The following is a 19,008-nucleotide window of genomic DNA, read 5'->3' as shown; positions in this document are numbered from 1 at the left end:
TTTGGATTTTACGAATTATCTTTGAAGGACAGGGTCCTGAAAAAGGGCCGTTTCTTTTTTTCTGAGTTTACATTTGAAATGAGTAAAGCAGTAGGTAAATATTTTTAAAGTGACTACTGTTCCATCAATATTTAAATCACCCAGAAAATAAACTTCTCTGTTGATATCACATACATTATCAAGCATTTCACACATATTGTCCAGATACTGACTGTTAGCACTTGGTGGTCTATAGCTGCTTCCCACAAGAATGGAATTTAGGTGAGGCAGATGAACCGGTAGCCATATCACTTCAACACCGCCCCTGTTGGCATTTCTGTATTTTTCGGTATATTTTATAGCCATATATTGCTACCACTGTATCATCAAAGGTATTATCTAAGTAAGTTTCATAAATAGTCAGAATATAAATGTCATCTGTTACAAGAAAGTTTTTGTCACGTTCTGACCTTAGTTCCTTTATTATGTCTTTGTGTTAGTTTGGTCAGGGCGTGAGTTGGGGTGGGTAGGATATGTTATTTTTTCTATGTAGTATTTATGTGTTTGGCCTGGGATGGTTCTCAATCAGAGGCAGGTGTCATTCGTTGTCTCTGATTGAGAATCATACTTAGGTAGCCTGTTTTCCCCATTTTAGTTGTGGTGATTATTTTCTGTTGTGTGTCTGCACCAGACAGAACTGTTTTGTATTCGGTTATGTCTTTCACTTTGTTATTTTGTATTTTCGTGTTCAGTGTCTTTTCATAAAAAATTAAGAACACTTAGCACGCTGCACATTGGTCCGATCTGTCATACTCCTCGTCAGAGGAAGACTAATTTCGTTACATTTTGAAATGTTGTTAATACATATCACCTGGGAGCATGGAGCAGCAGTGTGCAGAGTTTTCCTTTCTGTTTTCCATGAGTTTGCCTACAACTCCAGCACCTGTGGAAAGTACCTGGATGTACGTATGTTCTTCAGCTTTTGTTACTGGGAAGCTTATCAGAAGTAGACTTGCTCATTTTATTTATACTGGAGCTGATGTGCACGGTAAGCTGCACACAGTGGACTTCCTACTAGGACACAACGCTTCAGTTCTAACAGTGTAACTCTGGTTCATAGGCACATGATTACTGCATACAATAGCTGAAGGGTCAACAGAGGTATTCAGGGCAGTTAAGGGGACATAAGTTACTTACATTGCGTCTCCCAACGCCCCTGGGATGATGTACATTTGATGCAGCATTATGACAACTCATTGCCAAAATGGTAGGGATTAACTGAGCTGGTCTTGGGTCATTTTAAGTCATTGTCTCAATGCAGCCTTGAAATGCCTGGACAGAGTCCAGGAGCCAAGATGATTTGGATGGACTCCGTCATTCCTGTAGAGTGTCTTCTGTTTCCAGAAGGTGTCAAAGTTATCTATAAAAGTGACTCCAACAGAGCTAAACTAATCTTTTAGCTAGATGTGTAATGCCAGTAGTCTGCTGAATCTTTCACATCCGCGGCCCAGCGATGGTACCAGACCTGAAATTATTGGCCCCTTTTTGGAATCTTTCAATGCTAGAATCAATTCTTTAAAATCCATTTTCAGAAGTTCAGAGCTAGCCCTCCTGATGTCGTTTGACCCCACATGGACTACGACACTGTCAGCTCCTGGCATCTGTCGTAGAATGGTCGGAAGCAGCCTTGTAATGTACTCGTGCTCCTGGGTAGCACAGGGTTTTTGCACTGGGAACCAAGATGTTTCTCACCATAGAGCAGCCGATGACGACAGCTGGTGAAACAGCCGGGGAGGTCCGGCCGTTCTTTCGCCCGATGGACCAGAGCCAGCTGTAGTATTTGTGGTACAAACCCCCTGTGCTGGAGACAGGGTAGAGGATGAAGGAGCAGTAATCGATGGATGCAGGTGGGTGAAACTGTTGGTCAGCAGGATGGGACCCCCAAAGCCATTTCAGAGTGGGACCTATCCAGGACACGCTGCAATGTCTCTATTTGTATACTGTGGATGTCCAGCTCAGACATATATTCTTCAATAAGCTGACAGTTTCCACATTGGAAATTTGGCCAGACAATATTATCCCATAACTGTGAAAAGTAGGTGCAGCTCCTACATGGGATGAAACGTTCACCGTAGTCTCTGAAGTTGGTTGCTGCCAATCTGGAAAAAGTATGTTTCCCCATATGGTGGAAAGTGGTAGATGCCATTTTGTAACAATTCTGTTAAAATCCACACAAATAAAATGGGTTGTCGAGGAATAAGCACAAAGTCAATCAATCCACACAGTATGATAGTCAGTTAGATTGACACAACTCTCCAGCATAACAACAACAAGGTGAGAGCGGCGACTAACTCAATGCGATTGAATGCTGTGGCCCAACAGCAACGCGATGGAGGCTGTGTTACCAGTATGATAGCCAAGAGAGAAGCATCTTAGAGGGGATGTAGTTTCCATTACAGGTCGGTGGAAAGCCGGGAGGGTGGCAACCGCTACACTGGGACACGGGAGAGTCATAAAGAGTAAAAACAAGTGGAGTTCAAGTTTGTCAGTAGTCCAAAAACATCCAGGGCACAATGTCAAGTGGAAGGCACAATTTTTATTTTACTAGGCAAGTCAGTTAAGAACAAATTCTTATTTTCAATGACAGCCTAGGAACAGTGGGTTAACTGCCTGTTCAGGGGCAGAACGACAGATTTTGTACCTTGTCACCTCAGGAATTTGAACTTGCAACCTTTCGGTTACTAGTCCAATGCTCTAACCACTAGGCTACCCTACCGCCCACAATGTCAAGTGGAAGGATGAAAGCAGCAGTAGGTGCTGTAGGTCTGCTCAGAAAATTCCCCAGTGCAGAGTAGGGTGCCCAGGTATATCCAAGTAGGCCTCAAACATTTCAGCAGACGTGTTTGTATGTCTCCTTAAAAACTCTGTATGCAATATTGCACTATTGTCCAATGTGTTCACAGCCAGATGAAACAAAGGTAAATGGAGACTAAAATCCCTCAATGTTTTGCAAGAACACTCCTGAGAGAAGACAATGATACACATGCATTTGTATTGGACAATGCTCATATATTTCCACCATGCAAAGTCACTTGAAAATCTTGTTTGTTTGCATTAATATCCATTATATGATGGACCCAAGAAGAAAGAAGTTGTTCACTTAATCATGGATTAGGCTGGAGGTTACTGCAATACTTTACCTTGAAGCTGTAACAGACAATATTCTGAGGATCCTGTGGGTTGTTTTCAGTCAGGATCATGATGAATTCCTCTTTCAACTCCTGGTTAAGTGACAAACAGCTTCTGAGCATTTGCATAAAACTTGTAAATGAATTAATCCCAACTACATTGTTCATCCTTTTTGATTCAATGGCATTTTGATAGGTGCCACGTAAAGTCTCCTGACACCAGATCCTAAATGGCACCCTATTCCCTACATAGTGCAATACTTTTTTACCAGGGCTCTTGTCACAAGTAGAGCACTATATACCATTTGTGACGCAACCCAGCTATAGTCACCGCTTCAGTGAGATTCAGTTGGTCAGGGGGCTTGATCAGTCTTTCCTTGTATCCACTCATCTCCTCCTTTAACCATCTCTGTTCCATCTTCCTCATCCTGGCCAACACAAACAGTAACCGCCACATTTACCTTATTAGGTTGGTATAGCCATAGAATAATAGCAACATTAGCACAGGTTTTTGACAAGCTAAATCTGGCTTGCCTAATGCTAATATGGATTGCTAAATGTACATACCTTTTTCTTGCTGACAGCATTGTCAGCCTTTGCCGCAGGTGCCTTCGGCTGGGATAGAGCATTTGACTCTGATACAAAACAGACATATTTCACATAAATTTGTTTCATGCACCACTAGGAATGCATCTCAATAGTCTACAGTCAATCAGTCAGTCGCTTTGTCTGCTTGTCTTCTCTCCTTCATCTGCAATGTTCTGAAAATCAAACTATAGATGACAGCAACCAGGCATTTGCATTTGCCTCTCACCTGTTCAGTTCCGGGACAGGGGACACAAAGAGGAAGCCACTGTACACTCTTAGAAAAAAAGGTGCTATATAGAACCTAAAAGGGTAGAACCCTTTTGGTTCCAGGTAGATCCCTTTCCAAGGTGGTTTCTACCTGGAACCAAAATGGGTTCTCCATGGGGACAGCCAAAGAACCCTTTTGGAACATTTTTTTCTAAGAGTGTAGACTATTGAGATGTCATTAATATATTAGTAAGAAAAACAGTCACTCTGCATATTATTAGCAATGTTACTACAATGTTGCAATTGTGCATGCAGCATGGCGACACCACATTAGCTAAGTTAGCTAGCTAGCTAATAACGTTAACTATAGGAAACGTTGCCTGCTTGGATTTCACAGTCTTGTAAGGTACAGGCATTGTGTCAAATAGATAAACTATTGATAAGAAATATTGTATTAATGTATTGATAACGCTATACAACTTTTTAAAATAGGGGAGAAATTAAAAGTTTAAGCTGCTAGTGCAATTCCCTAGCCTGAGTACCAATTTTCTAACATTTTGCATACATCCAGAGTAAAATTAATTGAATGATCCATACAAATATGCCAGGCAATTGTACTGTATAGTGGGGTGGCAAGTAGCCTAGTGGTTAGTGCGTTGAACTAGTAACCTAAAGGTTGCAAGATCGAATTCCCGATCTGACAAGGTAAAAAATAATGTAGTTCTTTCCCTGAACAAGGCAGTTAATCCACTGTTCTTAGGCTGTCATTGAAAATTTGAATTTTTTCTTAACTGACTTGCTTAGTTAAATAAAGGTAAAATAGTGTGCCTAGACTGTCATATAATTGGATGTATATATCAAATAATATATATAATATAATAATAATACCTATATTGCTGACGTTCTTGTGATTTCTTTGATTATTTCATGCATTAGCCCATCTTGCGATGTTTTGAAGCCACCGCGCCTCCATCTTCGCAAAAAATATTCTGGAAGCTTTAGTAATGCATACATAAGTCTACATTTGTTTTTGCCGTTAATTCTATTAGACACCTTAATGCACACCAGTAGCGACCCATGTTGCCTGTTTTACATGTTATTTTGGCATTAATACGTGTCACAAATCAGTTTGCAAACAATGTAAAAAAGTATATATGTCATTGAGTTAGAGGTCTTGTTGGTTCCAAACTTCTTCAATTTAAGAATGATGGAGGCCAATGTGTTCTTGGGGACCTTCAATGCTGCGGAAATGTTTTGGTACCCTTCCCCAGATGTGTGCCTCGACACAATCCTGTCTCAGAGCTCTTCAGATAATTCCTTAAACCTCATGGCTTGGTTTTTGCTCTGACATGCACTGTCAACTGTGGGACCTTATATAGACTGCCGATTACATTGCACTCCACGAGGAGACTGCGTGGCAGGCTGACTACCTGTTACGTGAGTGCAGCAAGGAGCCAAGGTAAGTTGCTAGCTAGCATTAAACTTATCTTCTAAAAAACAATCAATCTTTACATAATCACTAGTTAACTACACATGGTTGATGATATTACTAGTTTATCTAGCTTGTCCTGCGTTGCATATAATTGATGCGGTGCCTGTTAATTTATCATTGAATCACAGCCTACTTCGCCAAATGGGTGATTTAAAAAGCGCATTCGTGAAAAAAGCACTGTCGTTGCACCAATGTGTACCTAACCATAAACATCTTTGCTTTTCTTAACATCAATACACAAGTATATATTTTTAAACCTGCATATTTAGTTAATATTGCCTGTTAACATGAATTTCTTTTCACTAGGGAAATTGTGTCACTTTACTTGTGTTCAGTGCAAGCAGTTTGGGTCGCCTGGCTCGTTGCTAACTGTGTGAAGACCATTTCTTACTAACAAAAAACATAATTAATTTGCCAGAATTGGACATAATTATGACATAACATTGAAGGTTGTGCAATGTAACAGCAATATTTAGACTTAAGGATACCACCCGTTAGATAAAATACGTAACGGTTCCGTATTTCACTGAAAAAATACATGCTTTGTTTTAGAAATGATAGTTTCTGGATTTGCCCATATTAATGAACTAAGGCTCGTATTTCTGTGTGTTATCATCTTTGGGATAGGGGGCAGCATTTTCACTTTTGGATGAATAGCGTGCCCAGAGTGAACTGCCTACTACTCAGTCCCAGATGCTAATATATGCATTTTATTATTAGTATTGGATAGACAACATTCTGAAGTTTCTAAAATGGTTTGAATGAGGTATGTGAGTATAACATAACTCATATGGCAGACAAAACCCATTGAAGAAATCCAAACAGGAAGTGAGAAATCGATTTTCAAAACAGTGCCTATTGAAATCCCTGTTATGGATGTGCTTGCACTTCCTAGGGCTTCCCCTAGATTTCACCGTCTTTAGATACTGGTTTTAGGATTCTACTATAAAGGAGGGGCTCATAGGAGCTCTTTTAGTGAGTGGTCTGGCAGAGAGCCTCGGCAGAGAGCAGAGAGCCTCAGCTCCCATTCCAATGCTTTTCTCCAGACAATGAAATTCTCCGGTTGGAACCTTTGTTGATGATTAAAGTTAAAAACATCTTATCAGATTAGCCTTGTTAAAATCCCCAGCTACAATGAATGCAGCCTCCGGATAAATGGATTCCAGTTTGCAAAGAGTCAAATAAAGTTAGTTCAGAGCCATCGATGTGTCTGCTTGGGGGGGGGGTATATACGGCTGTGATTATAATCGAAGAGAATTCTCTTGGTAGATAATGTGGTCGACATTTGATTGTGAGGAATTCTAAATCGGGTGAACAGAAGGATTTGAGTTCCTGTATATTTCTTTCATCACACCATGTCTCGTTAGCCATAAGGCATACGCCCCCGCCCCTCTTCTTACCAGAAAGATTTGTTTGTTTGTTTCTGTCGGCGCGATGCGTGGAGAAACCCGCTGGCTGCACCGCCTCCGATAGCGTCTCTCCAGTGAGCCATGTTTCCGTGAAGCAAAGAACGTTACAGTCTCTGATGTCCCTCTGGAATGCTACCCTTGCTCGGATTTCATCAACCTTGTTATCAAGAGACTGGACATTGGCGAGAAGAATGCTAGGGACTGGTGCACGATGTGCCCGTCTCCGGAGTCTGACCAGAAGACCGCCTCGTTTCCCTCTTTTTCGGAGTCGTTTTTTTGGGTCGCCGCATGGGATCCATTCCGTTGTCCTGGTTGAAAGGCAGAACACAGGATCCGTGTCGCGAAAATCATATTCTTGGTCGAACTGATGGTGAGTTGACGCTGATCTTATATTCAGTAGTTCTTCTCGACTGTATGTAATGAAACCTAAGATGATCTGGGGTACTAATGTAAGAAATAACACGTAAAAAAAACAAAAAACTGCATAGTTTCCTAGGAACGCGAAGCGAGGCGGCCATCTCTGTCGGCGCCGGAACTTAGATGGAAGCCCTTTTTATCCCTAACAATTTTTTTTGTTGGAGCTCAAAATCTCCAAGTCACTATTCCGATCGTTTATGAACCCCTCGACCAAGCGTGTGATTGATTCCAAGTTTATAGGCAGGCATTTTCATAGTTTTGAGTCACACCTTTGGCTTTCAACACCACGTGATTGTCTTTAGTCCTAAAATCATAGCTTTTCGGACCACAGGTGCACTATTCAGTGATATGGTCACCATCTTAGAGTTCACTCGTTAAACCACCCAGATAGTTGATAAGTGGGGGGTTCCAATCACCCTGTTTGCTTACATAGACCACAGAGTCTGTGTCATGGTACAGAACCCACCTCTGAAGCTGCTCCTTGTACAGTTCAAGTTAGCCATAGGCCGTGGTAAATGCTTCAAGAAACACATTTACATTACCCGGAGGTAGAACCCACTTCTTGTTACATCTCCATTGCACCAGGGCAATGTCTTGACTCAATAATGAAAAATGTGAAATTTGTTATTGGTCCGAAAAAACAAATTCCAACAATCCTTCGGGGTCTTTAAAATGATTGACGTTGTTAGCATATTGCATCTCTGTGAAAGCTTCCCCCAAAGATTTTAAGTACAATTTCGACATTTCTTTTGGTTTTGTTGACCTCTATTCTGTCATGGTCAAGAAGTATGCCTTCTGTCGTAATAGTCTTGAATGTACTTGTCTTTGCTCTCTTGATCTGTGACCGATGCAGGATAGCCTGAAGCCATTTGCTTGCATCTCAAGAAGGTCTTGATGTACTCTTTAAAAAGTGTCTGATTTCCTGGAAAAGTTCCACACTTCAAAGATTTTGGCCACACTATACCCCATCTCTAGAGCCTTAGATCAAGAAAGAGCCTTGACAGTTGAATTCTCTGAGTGATCACAAGGGTTTTCCTGGTTGTTGTTTTCACTGCAGGTGCGACAAAGGGGAAAGAAACGTTTTCCTTGAGGTCCCTTGTAAGGCAACACTGGTATTAACAAACCCCTAGGAGGGTAGACCGTTGCTTTGATCAGACCAAAATAGATTTGGGGTAAGTCAGTCGCGGTGAATAATTTCAGGATTCCCCATAGGATAGCATGAGGAACTCATTACCTGAGGATAAAGTGATGTAAAATCTACATATCCTATTGTCTCGTCAGGTTGCGCTACATACCTCAATGTCAAAGCATTGGTACGTACTCCATACAAGGCCTGTCGTGGTTCCAAGGGTTCTGGTGTGTCAAAGCTGGAAAGGAAGGCTTGAACATGAGGATCAGACTTTTTGAGTGCGATCCATTCATGCGCCCACATCACATTCACTTTTAACCCGTAAGTAGCCTGTAAAGATTCCAATTTGTCTTGAAACTCTTGGTTCATTTCCCCAAAAGTATTTTGGGTTAGGACACACGTCCTTGGGCACAAAGCAAGATTTACAACCATGGAAGAAACAACCGTTGTACTCAAACACTGTCTCAACACTGTCAATCTGTGTGTATCCATCTATATGATAAGGCCCAAACACCTTCTCACCCCTATTCAAAATTCAAATCATGTCTTTATCCTGGGCCAGGTACTCCAACCATTGAATGGACCCACTAGAGTATGACTTGAATTGGCGTCGGTAGTTGTCAGGCGAGGGGATAGCTATAGAGGCTGTAGGTAGAAAGTGTGTACTATAGGTTTTCATGCATGCCGATGCAATAGTTGTACAACTACAGGGGTCAATGCCTGCATCTTTGATAACATCTTCTCTGAATCTGAGGCATCCTTCACGAAGTATAACCACATCATTGTCACAGTATGATTCCATCTCTTTATGGAAATCAAAGGTGCTATGTCTTTCTGTCTCGTACCACGTCAGGAATCTCTCTAGCTCTTTGGGAGACATTTGATCACACCCGTACATTTCGGGGCTGGGATCAGATCCGATATAATGTAGATTCTCCTCAGATGTGAAGAAGTGGGGGAACCAGCCTTTCACAGAGTTTTCAAAACTCAAGGCCTCTGGCATTTGAGCCAATCTCATGGGTAAGAAGCTTAAACTGTCAATGTATCTCTGGTTGAAGGCGGGGTCTACAAAACACAAGATTTTACTACCTTGAGCTATGATACTGGGTGCAATGCCTTGCTGTATCAAGGGGTTCAAAAGCAGGTAGGAGTCATATGCTCTAGAATTGTGCACTATAAACGTGAAGTTTCTGTACTGGGGTTTTCTAAAGTGTTTTAGAAAGAGGAGTGCACAATTAGGCCCCTCTGCCGACCACTTATCACCCTCAATCATTGAAAACATATTTCTCTGAATTGTAATCTTCAGCCAAGGGCTGAATATAACACTTGTGTGGCACCTCTTGAAACACTTCAGCGTCTCCTTTTCAAAGGCAGCATTTGCAATTTTGGATGAATAGCGTGCCCAAATTAAACTGCCTTCTTCTCAGGCCCAGAAGCTAGGATATGCATATAATTGGTGGATTTAGATAGAAACACTCTAAAGGTTCCAAAACTGTTAAATTAATGTATGTGAGTATAACAGAACTGATTTGGCAGGTGAAAACCTGAGAAATCCATTCAGGCAGTAGAATTCCACTTTTTTTGTAGTTTTCTATTCAATGTCATTACATTATCCATTGACTTAGATCTCAAATTGCACTTCATATGCCTTCCACTAGATGTCAACAGTCTTAAGAAATTGTTTCAGGCTTGTATTCTGAAAAATGAGGGAGTAAGAGCAGTCTGAACTTATTGTGGGAAGCTTGTGGAAGGCAACCTGAAAGTTTTGACCCAAGTTAAACATTTTATAGCCAATGCTACCAAATACTAATTGAGTGTATGTTAACTTCTGACCCACTGGGAATGTGATGAAATAAATAATTCTCTACTATTATTGACATTTTACATTCGTAACTGACCTAAGACAGGGAATTTACTAGGATTAAATGTCAGGAATTGTGATCAACTGAGTTTAAATGTACTTGGCGACGGTGTATGTATACTTCCGACTTCAACTGTGTGTGTGTATGTATGTATATATATATATATTTGTTTTCAGCAATAGTAGCAGTACGTATTCAATTTATGAGAAGGTGTTACAGCAGATCACACACCACGGTCCGCATATCGACATGCCGAAGTTCTTCCACTAAAGGTCAGACCTCCACCTAGCATAGTGGCTTGCCGCTCAAGAACAGTAGTGGACAGATGAGCCATTGCCGACTATCGGCTTGCTGCTGCCGGAGGCCCGACCGCTGCAAGCTGCTAACTGTGTGCCACCCAAAAAACTCTGGCGGACCAGCAGGTCATTGTTAGCTGGGACATAACATCAATTTTTTATGGTACATTTTGCTTTTTTGTTTTTACACTTACTGATCATTTCAAAATAATATTTCAATTCTATCTTTTAAACAGTGTGAAGAGGGGTTTGTTCTCTGCCCACTTCATTTTATGGATAAAGAATCTGCCATTAAAAATAAACTAACAATAAAAGTTAATTCAGGGTCCATATCATTTTGATCAAAATAAAACATAATATCAGTCTTTCAAATTAACTTTAATAGTAGTTCATTTTCAAATAAAATCTTCTAACTCACTCCAAATTCTTCTGACTTAAGAACAGTCTCAAAATAAATGGTCAAGAGTCACAACCACAAAACACATATTTGTTATCTATAGCTATTTTGAATCTGTGTATAATAAACGTCTTTAAAGGTGTGCTTGACTGCTGTTGTTATTGCAGAACGCTCTGATCAACCCTTAAAGAAATGGGTTTGGCTAAAGCTTAAGAGGGTGTGAACAATGCTAAATGGGTGTAGACAAAGAAGGGCTCTCCAGTAGTAGTACTAAAACATTCAAAGGCCATTTTCTCAAAAGTTTATCAACTTTCAAAGCAAAATTACTTTCCCATTGTTCCTCAACTGTAGTGTTTGATATACCATTTTGTATCTCTGCGTCTCTACTTTTATCCAATGTATAAAAAAGCGGTGGACTAGCAACCGCAAGGTTGCAAGTTCAAGTCCCCAAGCTGACAAGGTACAAATCTGTCATTCTGCCCCTGAACATGCAGTTAACCCACTGTTCCTAGGCCGTCATTGAAAATAAGAATTTGTTCTTAACTGACTTGCCTATTTAAATAAAGATAAAATAAACAATGCCTCTCCCCTATTTGACCTAGATAGTTTGTGTATGTATTGATGTCTAGTCTACGTGTGTCTTTAAAACATTGTTTGATGTAGTTCTGTCCTTGAGCTGTTCTTGTTTATTAATTTTACATAAATGTGATATTTCAGTTTATATTTTAATATACATTTGTACAGAAAAAGAACTATTTTTGCTTTGTCATTAGGGTGTAGATTGTGTGTAGATTGGTGACGAGAAAAAAACAACCATTTAATCAATTTTAGAATAAGGCTGTAAAGTAACAAAATTTGCGGTCTGGACTTTCCGAATGCACTATGTTATGTTTCATATTTTGTGTGGACCCAAGGAAGAGTAGCTTCTGCTTTTGCAACAGCTAATGGGGATCCTAATAAAATCCCAAAATGGAGGCTATTGCTTAATGACATGTCTGTCTACAGTGTAGACTCTACACAGTACCTGTTTAAATGTAATAAACTGTGCTTGTTAAACTGAAGGCAGCAGAATGGGAAAACTGCAAGGGAGGGAGTTGTTTCAGGCCCTGCCTGCTGTGCCGGTTGTTAGTGGTCTGTTTCAGGCCCTGCCTGCTGTGCCAGTTGTTAGTGGTCTGTTGTTTCAGGCCCTGCCGGTTGTTAGTGGTCTGTTGTTTCAGGCCCTGCCTGCTGTACCGGTTGTTAGTGGTCTGTTGTTTCAGGCCCTGCCTGCTGTGCCAGTTGTTAGTGGTCTGTTGTTTCAACCCGTCAGCCAGTTAGTTCCCTGGAGAGGATGCAGCGTTTTTATCAGGCTGCCTTGCAGGCCTCGCCCATGTGGGTTCTCCACTCCGGCCTACTTTAGCTGGCTGTAACAGGGCTTTTGGTGAACATAATGCGGGGCTCTGTCAGTGGTGTAGGCCGACCAGTCAGCCAACCAGACCCTCAACCACCCAGCAGTTCTTGTCTGTGTCCCAAGTGGCACCCTATTCCCTTTATCGTGCACTACTCAAATGTAATTCACTTTTTTAGAGAATAGGGTGCCATTTGGGATGTACTTCCCTCTCTTACCACTGGAGCTCCAAAAGGGATACCTTCTGTTCTGTCACAGACCCCCGGGTGCTGTCACTCACAGAAAGCCACACTGGCCTACTCCCAGCTCAGCCTCGCCAGTAGAGTGCTCTGGCAGTGGCAACTGACCTAGCAGAGTCACAGGCAGGCACATATACACGTACACACACTGAACAGTGGCCTCTGTCACCGGCTTTCACCTCACGTGAGCAGAGCCTAACCTAAACAGTAAAATATAACCCCCCCCTATTTCCACCTGTTATGCTGCAATGGTTTGCCTCTTTTGGAATTGCAAATAGGGCTGTTGTTTATGGAAGCTGATTTGTGCTGTAGGGGTCAAATGTAAAACAACCACAGCAAATCTTGAAATGTGAACACATCTAATAGAAAATGTCCTTATCAAACATGGGAAAAGTATCATCTGTTTTTGTTCTGCAGCAGGACCCAGCAACATCCGACACCTCTGAGGCCGACTCTGACACGAGAGAAGGTGAGACGGTGGCCATGAACTACAAGCCCTCCCCACTGCAAGTGAAAATAGGTGAGCCTTATTATAGCATCTCCATAGTATCCCTTTTAATTAGTTAATTAAGTAATTCTCTCAGTCAGTAGTTCATCTATTATTTTGCAACAACGCTGTGTTCTGTGAGTGAGCACAATACATATTTCTGATGGGTGTATACAAGAGTGGGATTGAACCTTCATGTTTTGATATTGCTTTTCTTCCTATTAGGCCACATGCAGCACTTCATGCATGAACCATGTAGAAAGGCAGGTTCTGCCAGATGCACTGAAGTGATGCAATTGTTCTGTGCCATGAACTGTATCTCTGGAACATTATTCCTTTACCACGTTGTGTGGAATGTTTCGCCATAGAGCTGTGTGGAATGTTTCGCCATAGAGCTGTGTGGAATGTTTCGCCATAGAGCTGTGTGGAATGTTTCGCCATAGAGCTGTGTGGAATGTTTCGCCATAGAGCTGTGTGGAATGTTTCGCCATAGAGCTGTGTGGAATGTTTCGCCATAGAGCTGTGTGGAATGTTTCGCCATAGAGCTGTGTGGAATGTTTCGCCATAGAGCTGTGTGGAATGTTTCGCCATAGAGCTGTGTGGAATGTTTCGCCATAGAGCTGTGTGGAATGTTTCGCCATAGAGCTGTGTGGAATGTTTCGCCATAGAGCTGTGTGGAATGTTTCGGCATAGAGCTGTCGAAATAGGTTCTGAGTTACTGACTGATATTGTCATAGTTGAATATGAATATCTGGGCTGTTTCCTCCATGAATAAAGTTTTAGTGTATTTATCTTCCTGAGCATTGCTATGGTTGTTTGGGGTTTATTGGCCAAAGCCAATACCCAGATTCTGCTGGAGCCACAAAGATCCTCTTTGATTGACAGTCTAGCAGTGGCAGGCTGAATTTACTCACTGTATTCTGGGGCAACAACTTTGAAAGAGCAATGAGGTGACAACTTCCAATCCCATAACCATATCTCCCTCCCTCTGTCTCTCCTGCACTCAGTTGGTCAGCAGCACTGTGCTTCAGAGATTAAGTAAATAAAGTGTCAGGTTTATGGTAATTGGGCTTTGCATCACAATCATCTCTTGGCAGCTTGGTTATTCTTTACTGCACTGCAGGGGAATTCCAATCACACATGCCACAGTATGGAAGTCATATAGAGGTCAAGCCCAAAGTTTACAATAACTACTGGCATGCCCCTCCAGTAGGGCTAGGCTTATATGAGGTTTCAATGACTACAGTGTTCTGTGTCAGCACAACCAGTGTTGCAGTGCAGTTGCCTACTTATATTGATTTGAGTCATTTTCAGGTGGAAGGTAGTTATAGACCTGAATGTTAACAAATAAATTATAGACCAACTAAAGCAGGAATGGGCAACTTATTTAATTGTTTTACTCAGTCGATGACTAACTGTTGCAAGTTAGAATTTGGTTGTGCGTCAGCAGTTTTTCTCATGTTATGTCAGTCACTGACAGCCACTCAATTATCCCATGTCAGCTTAACAATTTTAGTTTGGTAAGTTAGTCTAGCAGACAGCTGTCTAAATTGAGTAATCATAGCTGAATTACCAGCCAAGGGGCCCCATTGATTTTGTTAGCCAGTCTCAAAATGTGTATAATTGTAGGAAATTTGCTGTAAAACAGTTAATTTTGCTCTCCCCATCGGAAAATTAATAGAATTGCAGACCCGTGAGCAACTACGGCCCCTCATGATGAGTTCAGATTTTGTGGCCCCCACCCCCATCAAAGTTGCCCATCCCTGCACTACATTTTATTTATTTTACCTTTATTTAACCAGGCAAGTCAGTTAAGAACACATTCTTATGAATAAAATAAAAAGCAGATGAACAAGCAAATAAATTGAATAAATTGTGGAAAAGGGTAGTAGTATTTCACCTGATACAGATCGAAAAAGGGGGATGGGGTTGAGTCATCGTTTTACGTCAGATAGCAAAACGATTCGGTCTGCACTGAAACTGGAGGCTCTGAGTTGAGTACTGTGTGTTGAGCAGGAAGGACTCCCCGGATGACAATGGGGTGACAGTTTCATTCATCTATATGATGGAATCTCCTGTGATTGGAAGAGAAACAGAGAGAGCTGGCCAGGAAGGGATCAGTAAAGAATAGCCCCGTCAACCACCAACCAAAGAAGAACAACGTCATGGCCAGAACACGGTAACAATAAAGATCACACTATTGGTTTCCTGTGCTTTTAACATGCTCTTTTTATTATTTGTCCCGACGTCATTTCACGGCAGCTTGGTGCTTGGTTTACTTTTTTTCTTTTGTAACATTTTGTACAGTCCCTTCAATTTGAAATTCTATAACAAGTTAGAGAAAGGTTTGTCTGTAAACTCATATGCAGAGAAAGAACAGCCATTCAAAGAATTTCTACACCAACCCTGCAAGGGGACAGCCAACCAGTGTTTATGATAACACTTAACATTTAAAACATAAACCATTAATATTTCAAACAGGGACTTTAGAAATGGTATCCTTGTGGATTGTGAATGATACATTCAGACTCACTTTAGTTGAAAAACCTTGGGCCTGGTTCAGTCAAACCCACTAACAGGGGCCCATTCCCTTTGTCTGTAATCCTAGTCCCTGGGTGGATTATCAGATATGGTAGAGCAGCTCCCTCTAAACCCAGAGCCCCAGTTTATAGGCAGCAGCCACATTATTCTGAAGGCCAGAGATGACCCCAAAGCGCACTAACCAGGCTAGGAGAGTGCTAACCCTTGCTGTGGCTGACTAGGACAGTTGCTGCTGCTGATGAGGCTTGTTCATGGTATTTATAATATCACAGTTTTGTCCCAGATTTAGCCACGTGTCTATTGTATTCAAGAGATCAGAAGAGGAAACCAGAATATCATCATTTTGGCGCCACAGTAACTGGAATTTCGCAAAGATTTGACTTTGAGGAGTACCCCCATTTATCTTCTGCTACATTTGATTACAGGGTTGGTGGCTCTCACCTCCTCTTCACACACCTCCTATGTTTTATGCTTCTAATCTCCAAGACTTTCTTCTCTCATCTTCTTTAGTTTGGTGGTGCCAAACAAAGGCTACTCCTCTTTAGACCAGACCAGCCCGGATGAGAAGCCCCTGGTAACACTGGACACAGACAGGTAACAGTGAATGTAATGTTACTCTGGGATGTAAACAAGGCGAGAAAAATAATCCTTATTGAAACAAATCTCACATCTTGTTAATGTCTTGGGCTACTTTCTCTAAAACTCGCGTCCAACAGCCCTGTTCCAGAGGTCCACTGTGAGCCTTCAGCCTTTTAAAGCGCTGTCACAATGCATGGGGAACTACTTTCCTGAATTCCATACAGCCTGAAAGAGTAGCCCCTGCCAGAAAAGAGTGACACGACTCGAGAAAAGTATGCAGTTACAGCTATGCTCCGAGCCTCTCTCTTAGCAGGCAGAGGCATTCCCAAATGAGGGAAAATCTTCTCCCAGTGTGCCGGATTAAAGGGCTTGTGATTTGTACTGCCAGGAAAAGCTTCCTCCTACTGTGCTCCCTGCACAGTGTAGTAGTGTGTGAGACAGAAGGTTTGTGTCCCAAATGGCACCCTATTCCTTTAATAGTGCATTACTTTTGATTAGGGCCTGTGTCAAAAGTAGTGCATTATAAAGGGAATAGGATGCCATTTGGGACGCACTCATGGGTCCCCCACCCTGTGTTGTTGTTTTCCATCATGTTCTCAGTCGATGGGATCTCCTTTACTGATCCCAGCTTTCTGGCACCCATCTAAATGATAATGTAATGTTCTCACTCACTCACTCACTCACTCACTCACTCACTCACTCACTCACTCACTCACTCACTCACTCACTCACTCACTCACTCACTCACTCACTCACTCACTCACTCACTCACTCACTCACTCACGCACACAAACACACAGAGAGAGAGACACTTGTTTGTCTCCCTTATTCCAGCTATGCATGCACACTCACTCCCTCAGTTAATCTCTTTCTGTTCTCTCTTTGTCTCTCTTACACACACTCACACTCAATTTCACTCTCATTGTTGTTCTCGGTCTCCTCTCTCACACACGCTTTTGTATTGTTATGTGCCCTTACTCGAACGCACACTAAGAAACACGTAAACACATGCATTAATACATGAAAGTGCATACAGTACGTGTTTGTGTTGAGGTTGTTGTCTTGAGTTTGTCCGTGTCTGATAGAGTTCAGCGTCATTAAGAATGCTGATCCTGACTCATTACTGGAGTCAGGATCAGCAGAAGGTTTCAGATTGTCTCTGCTAGAATAAATTAATCCTTCTGAAATGTCAGTCTTTGTGGTACCTTATTATCTACTAGGGAGATGCCTGGAGATATAACATAACACTGCATTTTGATTTTCATAAATCTTTCTGGGAGAGTATACCCTGAAACAAAGTATCCGTCATTGTAAATAATAATTTGTTCTTAACTGACTTGCCTAGTTAAATAAAGAATAAATAAATAAATGTATCCCAAAATGAGTTGAGACGTATTCTCTTTTTGTCTAGAAATTAAGCACCATAGTACAATATTGTAATATTTACGGATGTTTGACTTCTTTTACTGTTGCTATCAATCTTGTTTCTGTTGCCCCCTGGTGTTAGGGAGGTCCAGGAACCTTATTATTAATCTTTTCTTGTTTCAGTGATGATGACTTTGACATGTCTGGATACTCCTCCGCCGATGTGAGATGTCTGAGGGACCAGGTATCTATGCACTACATACAGTTAATTTCACCTCAACCCTGTTATAAGCTGTCATAGGCACTACATAACCTGTCATGACACGGTCCTGCTTATGTTAATTCCCATGGCCTTTATCCTGTAACCTGAATCTCATCTCTGAACCACCATTCACTTTAGTCAATTTATAACTAAGGAGCTTCTATCAGTCATGATTTATCCATACATTACAATCAGCACTTGCTGACATCAATAATGCTTCATCACCATTTATTTCTATTCATATATTCGTCTATATGTGTCTGTCTATAGATGTGTTTTAGTTGTCATTTTCTCCTTAAACTGTAGTGAGACAATAATCATTTTACACCATTACTTGGTGTTAGGTGTACGACTGACTATACAACGACTAGCACTAGCACGACCCATAGCAATTTTATAGTTCCGTATGTTGTACCTAAAACAAGTAAGATTTCAACTCAATAATGAGATGTGTGGTTCTTATTTCTATGATTGTGAAATGATTGTTTTTTTCCTCTGTCCCCTGCAGCAGATCAACCAGGATCTCAACATCCATCTTCTGAAGGACGGTTACCGGCTCGACGAAATCCCTGACGATGAACATCTGGATCTGATCCCGCCCAAATCAGTCAACCCCACCTGCATATGCTGCCAAGCCACCACCTCCTCAGCCTGCCAGATCCAATAGTCCCTCCCACAATATACGCCATGACTCCGCCCTCTGCAGTGAGCTCACCTCACCACTGGGGCGGCGACAGGGAGAAAGAATGCAATGATCGGAGGGGGAGAAAAAAACAGAAGAATAGGTCTATTGGAATTAGTGTGGATATAAAAACGGTGAAAATGCACAAAATATGTACTCCTATGGTAGGACATGTGCGTACATCTGTTTGTTATGTTCCAGTGAGTTACTAGGTTTTTTTTGTCTGAGTAGTCCTTGTGTTTTATTCCAAGAATACAAAAGAAGGACTCAAGAATGCAGTGTTTCCAAGATTGCCTGTTGTGGAATAGATCTTCGCCTTTGCATGTCCTCCTGAAAGTCTTTGTTTCTGTTACGGTACGTATGGAGGGATTAACAGCCAATGCACTGTGAGCATGGGAAAATAAACATTTGTTTGAACAGAATGAATAGTTGTCTAAGTGTGTATCATGTCCAAATTTAAACAACTTCAGCATTACAACATTTAAATGATTTAAGGAAATAC

The 19,008-nt window shown here is 41.5% G+C and overlaps 1 protein-coding gene across 3 annotated transcripts; it reads left to right on the top strand.

Annotated features, from left to right (window-relative positions):
• The first annotated feature begins 662 nt into the window (after positions 1–662).
• Positions 663–18,730, top strand: LOC118378220 (protein FAM219A-like). Of its 3 annotated transcripts, none has more exons than XM_052473684.1 (6): positions 663–941; positions 13,011–13,110; positions 15,094–15,256; positions 16,129–16,212; positions 17,746–17,806; positions 18,333–18,730. In XM_052473684.1, exons 3-6 carry the CDS (start codon positions 15,243–15,245, stop codon positions 18,489–18,491), a joined length of 318 nt encoding a protein of 105 aa, XP_052329644.1. In that variant the 5' UTR covers positions 663–941; positions 13,011–13,110; positions 15,094–15,242; the 3' UTR covers positions 18,492–18,730. The 3 variants fall into 3 exon arrangements, with proteins under 3 accessions (XP_052329644.1, XP_052329643.1, XP_052329642.1); XM_052473683.1 differs by having other exon boundaries at positions 13,008–13,110; XM_052473682.1 differs by lacking the exons at positions 15,094–15,256; positions 16,129–16,212; positions 17,746–17,806; positions 18,333–18,730 and adding an exon at positions 13,303–13,826 and having other exon boundaries at positions 13,008–13,110.
• Positions 18,731–19,008: the final 278 nt, after the last annotated feature.

Source organism: Oncorhynchus keta, chromosome 21, assembly GCF_023373465.1.
Source record: "Oncorhynchus keta strain PuntledgeMale-10-30-2019 chromosome 21, Oket_V2, whole genome shotgun sequence".
Taxonomy (NCBI): Eukaryota; Metazoa; Chordata; class Actinopteri; order Salmoniformes; family Salmonidae; genus Oncorhynchus; species Oncorhynchus keta.
Note: the sequence above shows the minus strand (reverse complement) of the source record. Positions and strands in the feature narration are given on the sequence as shown.